The 17,501-nt window shown below is 42.5% G+C and overlaps 1 protein-coding gene across 1 annotated transcript; it reads left to right on the top strand.

The window, feature by feature from the left end:
* Window positions 1-3,889: 3,889 nt before the first annotated feature.
* Window positions 3,890-9,337, top strand: crip1 (cysteine-rich protein 1). Its single transcript, XM_071915654.2, has 5 exons — window positions 3,890-4,050; window positions 7,550-7,644; window positions 8,093-8,150; window positions 8,875-8,925; window positions 9,070-9,337. The coding sequence occupies exons 1-4, from the start codon at window positions 4,011-4,013 to the stop codon at window positions 8,913-8,915; spliced, it is 234 nt and encodes a 77-aa protein (XP_071771755.1). The 5' UTR covers window positions 3,890-4,010; the 3' UTR covers window positions 8,916-8,925; window positions 9,070-9,337.
* Window positions 9,338-17,501: the final 8,164 nt, after the last annotated feature.

Genomic DNA, 17,501 nt, shown 5'->3' on the forward strand with positions numbered 1-17,501 from the left:
AATATATATTCAATAAAATACTTTAAATCATGACTCGGTTTGCAGTTATTAATGCTGTGCAAATGTTACTGTGCAAACTATGCTGTGCAAACCATTTAATAAATCAAAGTGTACAATACAAATGTGCAAATAGTGCAAAGGATTAGTAACGAAGAGTGCCTTCGTTACACATTGCCATTGTATTTTTATTTATAACTTTACCAGATTTCCCTCTTTGCCATTTAAGTTTGCCAGCTAGCCAACTAAAAAAGTGTGGATGTTTGGCTCCGCCCACTGAGGTTTAACTCAACTGATAAGATTATTTCTGCTACCAGAGCAGCTCTGCCTCTGAGAAATGTTTGTATAAGTAAAACTCCAGTCTGCTATGGGGCCGGTGTGTGTGGATGTGCCTGGGAGTGTGTGTGTGTGCATGTGCATGTCTGTGCACATCAGTATCTACATGTGGTAGTATTATTTGTGTGTGTTTACTTGTTCGGGGGGGATGTAGCACATGAAACCTCCATATGAATCTTCCCTTACTTAAAAGAGTAATGATGTAATTACAAGGCAGGAGCAGTGACAGGACAGGAGCCAGCCTCAGTGACTGGAAGCGAGCCCATGGGCCCCGCAGAGCAGAGCAGAGGGCGGGGCTCAGTGACGTGACACCCAGCCACCGGGGTGGCAGGGAGACCTGGCTGGGAGAGATTATCTGTCTTATTGAGCCGCTGTGGGCCGAGCTGCCTGGCATCCCTGATCTAATGGAAACCATCCCACACAGAAAATTACAAGGCAGCCCACTCATCCCAAGGACTCTGGAGATCCCCCCCGCCCCCAGTCAGCAAGACCTGCTGGTAAATCTGTCAGTGTGAACCGAATTTGAAAAGGATATGAGATCATTATGTCTTTATTATTTTCTGTCATTGTCATATTTTCCCACGAGGTGCAAGCCCAAAATTTCCAGTGCTGAGGATGGGAGAAAAGACTTAAACTCAAAAGTTAAAGTGGCAACCTGTAAGATCCTTGTTTTTTTTTTGTTTTGTTTTTATTTTGGTGACATCTTTGGTGTAAAGCGGTCATTGCTGTGGTGTTTTTGCACTGCACTTCCCCAAGATCACTTTCTACAGTTTCTGTAGGTGCCTTGTAATTTTCTGTGTAATGTGAAACACTTCTCTATCTGTGCGGCAGAGGATTTTTCCCGGGAAATACCTAGCCATTACCAGGTGATTAAAGCAGCAAATGTAAAAGCTTTCATGAACTGGCTACAGCTTGAACAGTATTGTGTTCTATCAAACATCAATGGAGAGTATAGCAAAATGAAAATGTCATGGTTTATTACTTTAAGAAAACAAGGACAAGCAATCTATAAAGTCAAACAGTCATGCTCAATGCCTCCTTTCCAAACCCAGCAAGATTAGGTACCAAAGGTCTGTGTTTTATCTTCATACTGTCAGCCTATCAAGAGCTCTTTGTTTGGTTGCCATGGTGATTTCATTAAGGGATCGTTAAAGGGTTTGCTGTCTTTTTGAAGTCAGTCAACAGTGGAGGAAAGCAGAGAGAAACACGCTTCACTGTGAAGGTCTATACTGAACGTACAGCAGGCATGCACAGCGCATAACACTGAGTAGGTTTGGTGGCCGCCACACACACACACACACACAGACACACAGGCTATAAAGTGATGACACCCTTTTTAACCCACTGGTCAGGTCTAAAGTCGCCTTACAGAGTGTGTTCCCTAGTATTTGGGTGTGATCAGCTCATGTTGCTCATGATTGCACCCATCTGAGTGGGCTGGTCTCTCTGAAGGAGTCAGAACAGAGACCTGCTGACGACATCGTGCTGCAATCACAAGCCAAGCAGCCGCACATTGTTACCAATAAACAGAAGCTTTCACATGGGAGGATGTATGGTTGCCAGGCTGGATGAGGTCATCCTAACACAAGGTGCGGCTAAACCTTGAGTATAGTAATAAATTCAAATAATAATAATGATAAATCAATAATAATGATATGTATAGCCTTTATTTATAACCTAATTCACAATGGTGCTGAGTCACAAAAACAAAATAAGAGAAAAAACATCAAAGCAACTGCATTCAAATAAAACCAACATTATCAAAATGAAATAATAATAATAAATCATCAATAATGATTGTCTAGAACATTTCTTCAAGTTACAAAGTACTGTAAAATAAAAGGCACAAAACAAGCAGAACAGAGATGGGTGTGTGTCTTCAGCTTCCTCCTGCCTTGATCATTTATTGAGTTAGATTACTCATCAGATTGGATATCTTGCCATTCAGCAGTGAGTAGATCGGTTGAATCACATATCATATTTCAAGTAGATCATTACAGAGCAGTGGGGAGCCTGTTGCTCGTGTCATGTTCTAGCTGAGGGCAAAACCACAAAGGATCAGAACAACGGCTTTGGCAACAGAGAACAAATCAATATTACATTTACATTTTGTGCATTTGGCTCATGTTCTTCTCCAGAGCGACTGACAATAAGCATGAATTTGTAGATCGGCAACATGAAGGACCGCAGGGTTCAGCACCACTGACAATAGACGTCTTCCTGTGATGCCAGAATAATCATGTATGATGCAGCAGTGTTTAAGACGAATCATACAATAGTTTTTTCACACAGTTCTGCAGCTGTTCTCTCCGTTGAATTCTGGGAAGGCGTGAAATGAAGCTGCCAAAAGGTATTAGGCCCGGAGGGGAGAACAAAATAAAGGCTTTGGTACAGGGCTATTAATAATTCAGTGTTTTCCACGGGGGCATTTTGCAGGAGTTGTGAAGATTAAGTAGTACAGCGGAGCATGAAACGCATCCCAATAATTACCTGACTAAAGATCAGGGGCCTTGCTGCAAAGCCCGGTCCAGTTGTAGACGTTACTCTAAATCATGTAGGGTTTTCTGTGTTGTCACAACTACAGATTGTTTCTTGATAATGCTTCCTCAGACAACGATTGTTTTATTAGAGTTTATTGTACGATGAGATCTGCAGGGAGGAACTGACCTTTGAAACAAGGTCTTGCCCAATTTTCTCAGACTTCCTGACTTCATCATCTGACTTTGAATGGTGCTCATGTGAAATTTCTAAGTAGGAAGACATTTTTTTCTGATATATCAGATATCTGGTAAATGCAGGGTCTTTCCTCACAGGCAGAGCAGTCACAATACTGGACCCTGATTGGTCGACAACACCAGCTCCTCTGATTTATTGTAAATGAGGCAACCTGCTGAGTGAAGGCTTGCAAACTCATCAGAAGTATTTTAGTAATTGTTTAGTGAGGGGAATCAATCAAGACCTTTTTTATTTAGATTTTTGAAAATGCAATTACTTTAAATTCAACCACTCAAAATAAATCAAATTTTAACAAAGTCTTCATTAACCATTACTTCCTACTTCATTCAATACTGTTTTATTGTGTGTAGCCTATTTTTTTTATATTGTCCCATATGTATTGCTTTTATTGTTTTAATTTTTATGTAAAGCACTTTATAAACTCTGCTTTTTGAAAAGTGCTATGCAAATAACTTTTATTATTATGATTATAATCATCTTCTATCATAAATAAATTGAATCCCTATAATAGTTCCCCATTAAAAATCATTAAAAAAAAAAATCTTACTTATCCCTGTTGGATAGTTGCAGTGAATGAAAGTAATGCTAAAGACAGGGAAAGTTTAGATGAAGTAATTCTTTCATTTTAGCCGGTTTCCTCTGTGATGTTTTACACACACACACACACACACACACACACACACACACACGCACACACACACACACACGCGACACAGGCAACACAATCGCGCTGAAGCCTCTCCCTCTATTAAAAAAATAAAAAAATAAAAAAAGTTTCAGTGAGCGCAACTATTTCCTGAGTGGTATAAATACAGGAACCGGCGCACATCTGCACTTCAGAACGAGGCGTGGTCACAGCTAACAGGTGGGCCAGTAAAGTTGCCACTTATTACAGCAAAGGATAATTTATCTCCCGGAGATTACCACATAAAACTGCAAAAATGCCCAAGTGCCCAAAGTGCCAGAAGGAAGTTTACTTTGGTAAGACTTGTCTGTTTATTTTGATTGGCATGTTTGCGTGTCGTCATGAGTCTGATTTTACTTGCAGGAATCTGTAGTGTGTGTTCCTCTCTTACCTGCTCGGAGTCACATGCAGAAATATAAAGTTGCATTCAAGTGCTCGCCTGCTCGTTGGGTTTTTTTTTTCAGGTACTGCAGACTTGATGCTGAGCTCAGCTGTCACTCTGTAGTGTGTAGGTTACATTATGCGCTGCTCTCGCGCTTATTCTCACAAACCAGGAAATATTTCACGTCATCAAATATAAGGAAAAAATGTTTTAATATTTATACTGCTGGAAAATGTTGAATAATGCATTTTGGCAGTTCTGGAAATGTATTATTATTATTATTTTAATTATTTGCTTACTTGCTTATTTACAATCTATCTATCTATCTATCTATCTATCTATCTATCTATCTGTCTAGCTGTTTATGTATTTGTGTGTATGTATGTAGGCTATGTATATATGTGTAAATGTATGTATATATGCATGTATATATGTGTATTCCTGCAGATGAATGCCTGGTAGGCTCAGAGAGGTCAGTGCCCTCTCTAAGCTCTCTTGTTATCAGAGGGTGAAAGTTAGTTCGGTGGTGAAGATCTGTGCTCCCTGTAGGAATTGTTCTTTCATACTCCTTGATGAGTGATGAGCTGCATGAAAAATGGCAAGATGGAGGAGAGGAAGCAAGTCTCTGCAGTCCAGAGTTATGGTTCCATCTTTCCAGCGCGCTCCTGTAGGTCCGTCCCATGAGGATACCATCAAAGAAGAACCAATTACTGCATCTGGGGACATGGGGGATAGCTCCATTTTATTCGCGTCTTAATCCATTTACCACATTGTCTCCAGCTCGGTAGTGGAGCAGAGTAAATCTTCTCTGGAGACGCACCGAGGCTGAGTCTAATACAAAGCCCCGTCTCTGCTGAGCCTCTGGACTGTCAGTCAGATGAATTGACCCTGCGACTGGGGAGCCATCCTTTCCATTCTTCCTTTTCGTGGATAAACTTTACCCTTTCGGCCAAAACAAGCAAACCAATTTGTTTTGGCCAAAACAAGCTAACCGATTGTTTTTTCATGTGGTGCTAGAAAATGTCTCTTGTCTAAAATAGCTGAGGGGAAAAAGCTTTTGTTTTCTTTACAGCGATGCACCGTAGTGTCAGTTTTCCTTCGCTGGCAAATGAAAATAGATGTTTGCCATTTAAATGTGTTGCTTAATTCAGCTCGTAATGCCAATAATATCTTCTTAAAGGCATGAGAGAAATACTCCAATACACCAAATCCCCCTTGCTCAAAAGTTGCTTTTCCAGATGTCCACAGTAAGGCCGGTGATTGCCCACCAAGCTCTTCAAAACCTGTTCTATTAATATAACTTGCTCCATGTAATTTGTCTCACCCTCCACACTGCAGTAATCTGCCACCGCCTGATCTTCTCCATCACACCTCACAGCTCCCCCCCCCCCCCCCCCCCCCCCTCTCTCCTACTCTCTCTTCTCATCTGTCTTAGTGAAACTAAACTCTCAGATGGAAGCAATCATGCTACCGCTGCCTGCCTGCCTGTCTCATCGAATGATGGAGGGGGGAACGTGGTCCAAGTCCAGAGAGACTGAGGGCTGTAGACAATAAAAAAAAACAAAAACAAAAAAAAAGAATCCCCCCGCACTCAGTGGAAACTCTGCAGGCGCTCATGCTTGCTGGTGCAGGACCACTGACTTAAAAATAGAGAGAGGGGGAGAGAGAGTTGGAAGCAAAGAGAGGAACATGTACCGCGTTGCTGTATTCATGCAGATTAAAAGACATTACAGAGAGAGAGATGGATGGAGGCATTATCTCGGAGTTTGATTAAGATTCACGATTCACGTCTCGTCTTCAATACCTCAAGACCTCAAGTTCATCAACCCAGTCGTTCGCTATATTCCATATGCTCCAGACTGCATTTTTAATTATTTTCTAGAATGAAAAATGTTACACGACACTCCCATTAATCTTTTTTTTTTTGGACTGAATGTACTGAATAGTTGAACGCCGTCCGGCCGTAGTGTGTTTTTCCATTCAGATTTGTGTGTGTGTGTGTGTGTGTGTGTGTGTGTGTGTGTGTGTGTTGGATGGGCTCCATAATGCTCCAGTCAGCATGAGTTGATGCAGAGAGCAGATCAGTGTGTTCCTCCGCTATTCTCTCAGGCTCCTGTCACACCCCATTTGTCATCATAACATCAGGCAAATTAAACTGTAAAAAGTACACATTATCAAATCATATCAGTAGACGTTTTTAATCATGTAAGGACTGAAGAGTGAGCAGAATGAGTCTTCAGGTTGGACTTTGATACTTTATAGAGAGTTTAACCTGGGACACTTGATGCTATTACTGCCTGGCCCAGAGCGGGACAGGGTAGGGTTCACCGTTTCCTCATTCCAGTGGTTTGTTATTGGAAGTAAAGTGCACTAATTAGTGCGGGACAGGGTTGCATTCCACATTTTTACTGAAATGTTTTGAGCCAGCTGGCCTGAGACTGTGACCCTGCCCTGCACAGCTTACGTAATCACATCTCATGTCTTATCTGTCCGTTTTTAATCGAGTTAACCAGGAAATGTTTCACATCCTGATTAAGATTATGATGATATGATGGTGCAACATGTATTTTAGTGATAACAGAACCATCTGGTATTCTAGAACAGGAAGGCTTGTGGTTTGTTTGACCTAAAACCTGTTTGACCTGAGTTATTTTCATTTGTTTGACACATTTACTGTCCTTCCTGACTTGCGTTTGACTTTTCCGTTAGTCCCTCTTGTGCTTTTTAGAAAATCCACAGATGCTAATCATCGTTTTGCGCTCCTCTATTAACACAGAAGTGTAATAGAAACAGCCTCAGTGCACAAAAAAACATTACACTCTTTTTCTACTGTCAGCATTTCCTGTCCTTTTTCTTGGACGTCAACCTCTTTGGCCTGATGCGTTCAGGGCACAAACAGCTTTTCGGGCGCAAATCACATGCAGATTCTTGGCCCCCGTCTGCCTCATAATCGCGTTACGTGTCTCAACAGTCGACGGCCGTCCAAACTCTTGAACATCTCCTCCTGTAAAGACCTGAAACACAAGACTGTGGCGTTCCTCCCCAGTTTAACAGTCCTCCTGATGGGTGTTTGTGAAAATCAACCCCGCAGATAAAGACTCTATGATGGAAGGGGAGGGCACATTCCTCCGGGACTGTCATAGTTCCCCACTCCCTCAAGCACCACACCCAAACAATGTTCTTCCACCTATCTGCTCCGATGAGAGGAAGAAGTGAACATCTTGCTGATCTGACTAGAAAATAAAAAGCGTTATCAGCCAAAATGCACTCATAGTTTGGTCTGGGGTTCATGAAATAACCCATGACCCCGGGACACTTGCAGCCCCTCTGCAGACTACAGTAGCACTCTTTGTGTGTAAATGTGCAGGAAGCTTTAGAGGCTATTAATCATGTCTTTTTGATGTGTTTGGCAGCTGAGAGGGTGACATCACTGGGCAAGGACTGGCACCGGCCCTGTCTGAAGTGTGAGAAGTGCAGCAAGACGCTGTCACCAGGCTCACATGCAGAGGTGAGACACCTGAAGTACATGCTGCTGACATGAACTGTCCTGCCAATTTGAATAATTGCATACAGGATGGTTTCATCATGTTAGATAATATAATAAACTTTATTTTGACAGCACTTGTTACAGTGCAGGTATGAGGGATTTTAGAGACAAAACAATGATAAAATAAAGAATACTGTAAAGTTAATGTTATGATAATGTACAGGATTGTGCAGTTAGCTAATCATAATAAAATGTAATTGTATAGCTCTTTTTTAAACATTGAATGCTTTACAGACAGTAATAAATACAATATAAAAAAACAAATAATAATGTACAGGATTGCCTCTAAAAGACAAATGAACACTTTTTGATATTATATTGTATAGTTAGGATGTCGTCAAACTTAACATTGTTGGATGTTTGGACATTTTCAATATGACTCGTGTTAATACAACTTTGCTTCTTACAGCATGATGGCAAGCCATACTGTAACAAACCCTGCTACTCTGCACTGTTTGGACCTAAAGGTAAGTTGTTATGCACTCAGGGTGTTAAATAAAAAAAAAAAAAGAGAGATGTCAAGAAATATGGGACTCACACTCTAATTAATGGGGAGAACCTGGTTCCTATCTGCTCCGTCATCATCCTGTTTTCTTCCCATAAGCCTTTTTACACAATGAATGAGCTCACTCTGACCTCTCGACACCACAGTCACAATATGTAAGGTTTAAACTCCTGTCATAATAACAAGGCAGGGTGACCCAAAACCCTAGGGACCCAAAGGCTTGACCACGTTTGCTCTTAAGTCTAGACTTCATCATGGCCAGGAAGGCTGTGTGAGGAAAATGTTTTGTATCTGATTGTGTTTAGTCTATAAATGGTCTCATCAAATCTGATAGGGTCATATTCTCACTGACCCAGTCGTTACATAACTGGTCCCGATTCTCTGTTTTGAGGTATTTTGAATGAGGGCGGAATAGTTGGAATTCTGTGCCAGGTTCGGATGTGCGTTGCCATAGCAACGGGCCTTGTTGCTTCCATGTTGAGTCCGTCAACAGGCGCCGGGGTCAGGGAACACGGGAGTTTCCATTGTTGTGGTCCCGCTACCCTCATATCCGCTTGAAACTAAATCCCTAAACTTAGTGCGAATGTAAGTGCGCTGATGTAACTTGTCTCCCTCCCTCTCTCCCCTCTCTCTCTCTCTCTCTCTCTCTCTCTCTCTCTCTCTCTCTCTCTCTCTGTCTCTCTCAGGATTCGGACATGGTGGAACTGAGAGCCACACATTCAAATAGACTTACACAGGTACACAGACTTGCATTCATTTGGTTATTCATTGGTTTCCCATTCATTTTCATACTCTCTGATCAGACAAGCATAGACTGTGACTCTGAACAAATCCATCCTGGTGCTTTACACTGATCCGTGTTTCGTGTGCTTTGTTGTCAGGTTCAGGACCCGCAATAAAACGCTGCCTGGAAGCTTCGTTCAACCAAAACCAGCAACCAAACTTCGTTCTTCTCCGGAGGCGCCATTTTGTGTGTATGTAGTATTTTTTTTTTTTTTTTTTGCAGTCTTTGTTTTGTCATGGAGGGCATATCAGTGTGAAGACAGAGCACAGATGGTATCATGTATTCCCACTGGTGATAAAACAGTTGTCCCCCAGTCTCTTCCTGTACTTATGTGGACATTTTGATTAAAGGCTTTTTAAAGTTTGTATCATTGCCTCATTGTTTTTCCTTTCATTCTCCATGCAGAGTTATTCGGTACATGCCATCCCTGAGTAAAAACACCCATGAATTACAGAAATTAGTTGATGACGTTCCAGTCACTTACATTGTTAGTGCCAGCATGCCTCGCCACACTGTGTAATCGAATCAGCGATCAACTAATCCATTTAGAGCCATGACATACAGGAATTCTTTGGTTGAACACTCTCTCTGTTCAAAATGATATGACCGCTCGACTGAAACTGAATCGAATTACATTTTTCACACTTAACTTTGGCTCGTATCGCAACGCTTAAACCCCTGAGCTCCGCTGTGCCATAACGTCATCCCCCACGGTTTATCACACAAAGTGGTGAGATGAAGTGCTGCAAAGATTGTAATCTATTGAGAGGTTGTCATGTAACTGTGGACAACACATCGGCCTAGCACTGCTGCTGGGTCAAAACTTAACCCCAACTTTTCACAATGTAAAGAAAGTGAGAGAAACAGCTTTATTTATACACTATTTATACACTATGCATTTTTGCAAAGATGTGATGAATTTTGTGAGGGTTTCAAGAGCTCAAGAGTCATGAAACTTTCTTAATTTAGAGTTAGGACCATCAAAAACATGAAAGTCTTGACTGCAGCAATATAGTAGTATTGTGTTATTTGGTGGATGCTTTTATCAAAAACATCTTACGGTGCAATGAATGCATACATTTTTAGCAATGCATAGCCCCAGTTGGAATCATTACCCATCAAGCTAAACTGGACCACCTTCCTATTAGACTGCAATTAAACCTCGGACACCAACATTAGTTTAGTTTGTTTTAAACACATTTACACCCACCTCGCCTTCTCTCTTGTGTAACTTGTGTAACAGTGGGAATCATTACCCGTTGAGCTAAACAGGACCACAGTATGTGCGTTGTGGATAGCGGGAGGCCGAGCCTTAGTGGCAGCTGCGGTGAAGCTGAGGCAAGTGTGAGATTTAGCAGATCCACCAGATCCTTCCTCTTGGGTTCTGTGGGCTCCGGTGCCATACTTTGCTCTGCAGAGTCACTCTCATCTTCCATGGTCCCCACACACACACACACACACACACACTCACATATGCGCGCACAGGCTGTGAACCGCCGGCAGCCGCCTACCTCCATGCCTCTGCCGTCACGGGCTGACGGTTGCCACGGCAACAGACACAAACAAGACCCAACAGACACCCGGAGCGGCTCGCGCTTCTCGCCCGTCCCTCTCCTCCTCTGCAACAAAGACCTTCACTGTCACACAAATCTCCACCAAGGCCACAGACACCGAGGCATGCCCGGCTGATGAGGCGACAGGGAGAAGCGGAGGAAACGAGGGTGCAGTCTGGCAACGGTGTGCATGCTTCGGCTTTTACTCTGCTGCTCCCTGCATTTGAATATCCACTATGTACACACACCTACGCACGTCAAATAACAGTAAACATGCAAACAGACTTCATGAACTGACGCTTGAATAGATAACGGGATTGTTCTCTGTGCCAAATGTCAAATATCACCTGAGAAAAAGCGAGGGAGATGGAGGATTCTTTGAGACAGACTGTTTTTACAAGGTCTGCTGGTTTGAGTTTAGATTTTCTGGTCTGATAATGATAGCGCTCTTTTTGGCAGCGGTGTCTCTCTCACCCAACTCTCAGCACAGGAAACACCTCAACTGACACCTTGGTAGTCATGGTGACACATCCTAGTTTTTTGAAGTGAAACCTGCAGTATGAATGTAGTTCGTGTGCAGATTCATTTGTGACTTGATGGTGTGAATCGACCACAGAGGGTAAATCTCGGGGAATTCCCCCTCACTAAGTAGAACTGATGAAGCCTCTCAGATGCGTGGGAAAATGTCTTCAACTCAACATTTTAAGTCCAATGGATTTTGTTTCTATTTTTTTGGACATTTGGACTTTGAAATGTGACTCTTGAGGCATTATCATGTAATAATACAATACAATACAATACAATACAATACAATTACAAGCACTCACATTGTAATTATGTATATGGAGCAGGCCCTTGCTGGAAAAGAGCATCCATGCTCAGCCAACATACTGTGATTAAATGGTTAAATAAACACAATAAAATGAAAAATCACCGTAAGCAGAATTATTAGTTAGGATCATTAGAATAGATATTATTAATTAGAACAGGTTAATTACACAGTGAGGAAAAACTCTTGGGGACTGAATACTTTCCAGCAAAACTAGCTTCTAACCATCTTACACCACATACTTGATTCATGATGTATATTATGTGCCATAATGCATTATAATGAGGATAACCTTCTGATGTGATAATAACGTAAGCATAAAGTACAGTGTAAGCACGCTCAGAAAGCACTTATGTTGACTTACGCTGCACTTCAAGTGAAGTGTTACCAATTTTTCTGTCAGGGATGAAGACAGGAAAGTCAGAGGAAATTGCCAACAAGGACCTGCTGCGTCAGCATGAATCTGTGGCCCTCCGCCACCAAGCTGTAAAATAAGACCCATAAACCTATTAATGGCTGGAAAACCAGTGAAGAAGTGTCTCCCAGATATTATAACTCATCTGGACCTGGATGGGGATGATGCCTCGAGTCAGCTTGATTTATCCCATCTGCTGAGTGACATGTGAGCAAAGCAGCTCTCAAGCCAGGGGTGCTGCTAGAAAATATGGGGCACCCATGGCAAAAAATAACCCCCCCATTATACACTTCAATGCATCAAACTTAGTACAGTCTCACCTCACCTCTCTGAAGGTCTCCCTCCTCCAGTCTGGATCTCTCTGTACTCACTGAGCACTGAAATAGCACGGTGGAAAATGAGGGTGGAAGTTGGGCGGTAACTCTGGAAATCTGGGTTCAATTTCTCACTTATGCAAAGACGGTTTCTGCTGTGAGTAAAGTTTTCATTTTCGGCGCAAGTTTTTCTTATTAAACCATGACGAAAACCTTACCCTACCAACCAAAGTTGTTTTTGTTGCCTAAACTTAGCCTAAGTTTTATTTGCCCAGCCTTAACCCTTCCCTGGACTGAAGTTGTTTTAGTTACCTAAACTTAATCGTTAGCTCACCTTGACACATGAAAATGATTATTGTCACATAATTCTCTTGTGGTGGAGGAACGTAAGCTTCACATTAATCATGTCTGCAACATGTAATCTGCTTTTCAGAGTTTGTGCACATTTCATACAATTTTGTGTTGGAAAACAATGCTCCTGCCTTCTTTAAGTACAAGTAAAAAGCCTTTTTTCTGTTTCTGCTTTCATTTCACTATCACATGTAACCATTGTCAGGTACAGCGGAGTTGACCCTTGCACTTGGAGTTGATCCTTGACCCTTGCACTATTGCTTGCTTTTAATGTTAGTTTTCAAGGAATTTAAGCTTATTCTGCTGCTTGATTTTTTTTTTAATCTCCTTTAGCCCAAAGGTTAATGTTGCTGCACTCATTTTAAGTTGCAAGTGTCAGCTAAATACTTAAGATATAATGTGAATGAGACACTACAGCTGTGAGAGAGCAGACTCATGAAGTGTTGAGCAAGAAGAGCTGCAGGCCTCTTCAGAGTTCAGGCAGGAAGATTACCACAGCAGGCAGCATGCACGCTCTTCCTGCTTTTACGACAGGATATTTCTTAAGTTCCCCTCTGTAAAATGGACAATAAGTGAGCGAACACAACACGACAGGAGAATGGGAAAAAGATATTTCATCTCCTTGAGCTTTACAGAGAATACTTTAACCTACATCAGATGTGCAAAGCCATGGTAGTCACATAAAATAAAGCCTAACATGCAGTAATGAACACATGCTCGGCTTTGCCAGCACAAGTCGTTATTAATCTGAAGGTCTAGCTTTTGCTACAAGATCGGACATTCCACAAGTAGACCACTTAAAAATTATAGCGTGTTTGTGTAAATAATTTTAGCGCTATACAGTCTGTGCATGTGTGGTCCGTGTGCGGTGTAGTTTCCACTCTCTCCTGTTGCTGTAATTTCACAGTGTGAAAGAGAGATGCACAAGAAATCAAATCAACCATATACTTGTTTAAAAGATTAATGATTAATAATTCTAAATACAAATGTCAGAGGATTTTTTCCACTTATTTGAGGGATTTTGTGCTTTGATGACAGCCAAAGCATATCATGTTGTCTGTTTGTCCAAGTGTTGGCTCATAAAAACCGAAATACATGGTTACTCTCTTGTCTGAATGTGCAATGACATCTTATGCTGGGACATTCTTGTTGCTGTTTAAACTTTTATTGAACCTGTCAGTCCCGTTTAGATTGAGAATAAATATTTTGTAAAGGAGACCTGGCCAAGACAGCAGCATCAAGACACATAAAGTTGCAGAAAAGCAGCATACATACAAAAGAATAAGAAAACAAAAATGAACCAAAATCACATTTTGAGGTGCATGCAATCCTCACTGGATTCATGTTAAAAATACACATGAAGCAGAGGTGGGGACTCGAGTCACATGACTTGGACTCGAGTCAGACTCGAGTCACAATTTTAATCGCTTGAGACTTGACTTGGTGCATGATGAGAATACTTGAGACTTGACTTGGGTTCTGGTGACTTGGGACTTGACTTTGACGTGTACTTTGATGACTTGAAAAGGTTTCTAAAGTCTTGACAAAATACTTTAGTAAGTTTAAACTGATTATAGAAATCAAACTCATGATGCACTTACCAAGTCCTAGATATGTTGTTTTTTTTAAGATATTAAATTGATACTGGACTCTTGACTTGTTCTGACTTGACTTGGTGTTCTACAGTTAGACTTGGGACTTGACTTGTGACTTGACATTAATGACATGGACTTGACTTGGTAATCTACAGTTAGACTTGGGACTTGACTTGGGACTTGACATTAATGACATGGACTTGACTTGGTAATCTACGGTTAGACTTGGGACTTGACTTGGGACTTGACATTAATGACATGGACTTGACTTGGTAATGTACAGTTAGACTTGGGACTTGACTTGTGACTTGACATTAATGACATGGACTTGACTTGGTAATGTACAGTTAGACTTGGGACTTGACTTGGGGCCTGATATTAATGACATGGACTTGACTTGGTAATCTACAGTTAGACTTGGGACTTGACTTGTGACTTGTGCATCAAGACTTGAGACTGACAAGGAACTCGAGCAAAGCTGACTTGGTCACACCTCTGACATGAAGAGCTCAACTCCAAAACATTATATAACCATTTTAGAAAAAAAAAATACATTAGCTCATACATTTTTGAGGACCAAGGACTTAGGTTATCTATCAAACATTTTGTAAGAGTAGGTGTCACTTTTTTTTTTTATTATTTAACAAATGGCAGACATCTCATTTTGGGACATAACTCCTCACACGTTCTGGTGTGAGTTTGCAGTAACAGAGTCTTCCGCCCTTCCATCATCACCACTGACCCCACTTGGGCCAGTAAAGCACAGTGTGTGAAATTCGCAAACATGCCTTTTGTGACCGCTCCGTCTTGAGAAATGGTAACACAGGGACGGCCTTCAACCCTGTGAAGAATCCCCCGGTCCCCAGTTGGAGTCTGTCTCGCTTTAAACGAATCAATTCCGAGGCTCCGGCAGAGTTTCATTTGCAGCGGGTAACCAGTCAGGCGGTGGAGGGATGAGAGCCGCGGCGGTTACTGAGCAGAGTCTGGTCCTCATTTCGGTAATTGAATATGCATGGCTGTTTCAGATACTCCCACCATTCACATTCCCTCCCTCTTACTCTCCGTCTACCACCTTTTCCTCTTTCCCTCCTTGTTTCCTTCCCTCCCTCTTTCCTTTTCCCCCCCTCCTTCGATCCCCCTCCCTCCCTCCCACCCTCCATCCATCCCCCTCTTTCCCTCCCTCCCTACCTACTTCACTCCCGACCTCTCTCCATCTTCCCTCCCATCCAATTTGACAGGATTGGGCTGCGGATGATTACGGCTTGCTGGATGCATCTGTTTCCAGTGCAGGGCCCCGTCTCAGCAGATGTGTATAAATAGGCCCTCTGGCGTTGTAATTGCTAATAAGGATAGAGTGTGTGGAGAAAAGAGGATTGCCCCGGTGAGCTGCTGCCATGAGCATCTGTACGGCAGCCAGCTCCCCTTAAACCACACAGAGAGGGGATTCATCAGCGCCTCCAAGCCCAGGAGGAAGCCTCTGCGCTGGGGTAGATAATGAGGTGGCTAGGCCTACCAACCTGGGCCCGGGTTCCCAAAAAAAGGGGAGAAAAACATTATGGTGCATCGATCATCTTTTTTTTTTTTTCTATATGAGCCAACGGCTAAGAGCCTGGCAAGCAGTCCTCTCCTCCAATTAGGCTTCTGGAGGCTTTAACAAGGACCTTCCTATTAGACTGCAATTAAACCTTGGACACCAACATTAGTTTAGTTTGTTGTAAACACATTTACACCCCCCCTCGCCTCCTCTCCTGTGTAATTATTTGTGTGAGTGTGTGTCATAAAGTTGGAGCTTGAAATTGTAGCCCCTGTTTGCAAACCTTATATCCTGCAGATTTTAGCGGCCAGATTTTCACAGAAACCTCACACTCCTTTGTGGCAGATACATGCAGGATTTGGCACGGCGTCGGGACTCCAGGCTGAGAGTCTTCCTCTCACACCTCCTGTCATACACAGACTTGGGCCTGACTCTGATGACCAGACACATATCATATTGGGGGGATGAGGATTATGATGATGATGATGAGTGTGTGTGTGCATGTGTGAGAGAGAGCGAGGAAAAACAAAGGAGACATTAATTTCCTCTCTCCGACTCCTACACAAACTCATACACACACACACACACACACACACACACAGCACCTGGCCACATTTGCAAGGCTTTCTCTTTGAAACACGCTGTCTGAGCCTCGGGGGATTTGGAGACAGGCTGATTTTTATGTAGGTTATGATAAATGACCTGTGGTTTTTGTGTCTCACTGATGGATGCTCTGCAATACCATCGCAAATACAAGTTATTATTAAGTCGGTGTTTTTCGCATGCAAAGACTGCAATATCTCAAACTCTTGCTCTGTCGCTGATTAAATGAATGTGACACAGAGAGATGGATGTGAATGGGGCTTTCATGCTGTCCTGTCATTCAGTATTTCCCATCGAAATCATCTGAAGCCTTGCTCTCCTCTCTGATTTCCTCCAGCTGTAAGATAGCCAGATAAAGCAGCGTCCTTTGCGTTCAGATATCGCAACCCTTCCTCAACTCCGCTCCTTTCATCCCTCCTCTCCTCCTCCTCCTCCCATTTGTCTTCCTCCTCCTTCCTCCTCCCACGGTTTTGGAACAGGCAAAGAGATTACCGAGGACACATCTGAGCCGCATGCTGTTCTTGTTTGCCTTTCCCAGAATGCCCTGCTGCTGGCCCCGGTGCTGGTGGGAGTTGGCAGTTCCCCTCATCACTTTATCTCCACTGTCAGATCCTACCAGGCTGCAGTTAGCTTCACCAGGCTACACTGTCACAGTGATACACACACACAAACACACACGGCTCTTTTAGAAGCCCTACTTTACTTCTTACATTCTCTGTGCTGCTTCTCTGCTGCCTTTGCGCACCAAAGAGGAAGAAACACACGGGGGACTACAAAATCTGGTGACAGGTCTGAATAAAAGAAGAATGGGAACAATAAACTGAAAAATCTTGCAGTAAGAATGCAGAACAGATACGTGGTGGAGCGGGGAGACTTCAGCACTGACTATCACTGTAACTCTGCACAAACAGTGCCAGGTCAAAATCTGATATTTAAGATGAAATATTAAAGCTACACTAGGCAACTTTGCATGTTGGCAGCTCCAATTTGAAGTTAAATACTCAGAAATATGCAACATGACGTCAGTAAAGAGCACACAGCATGTTCATGTTTACCAAGCCAGCTGGTCTGTGATGCTTTATACCAAAGGAAACCGAGGAATGAGAGAGGCAAAAAAAAACTAGTAGCTTTCTCTGGACGGATCGCTCGCTCGCTGCCGTTTAGGAGACAGTTTGTATTTTGCTCTAAAGTTTTGATTCATCACTTCCGGTGGGTGGAGAAGTGTGCATACCACAAACCAGAACTTCATTTGGGCAAAAAAGGGAGAATTTACTGTGTGGGATAGGACGCTCCTCTCTGTTGCAGCTCCACTTTGTGTTTTAGGCTGATAAGACG

The sequence above is a fragment of the Centroberyx gerrardi genome, chromosome 17, assembly GCF_048128805.1.
Source record: "Centroberyx gerrardi isolate f3 chromosome 17, fCenGer3.hap1.cur.20231027, whole genome shotgun sequence".
Classification (NCBI taxonomy): Eukaryota; Metazoa; Chordata; class Actinopteri; order Beryciformes; family Berycidae; genus Centroberyx; species Centroberyx gerrardi.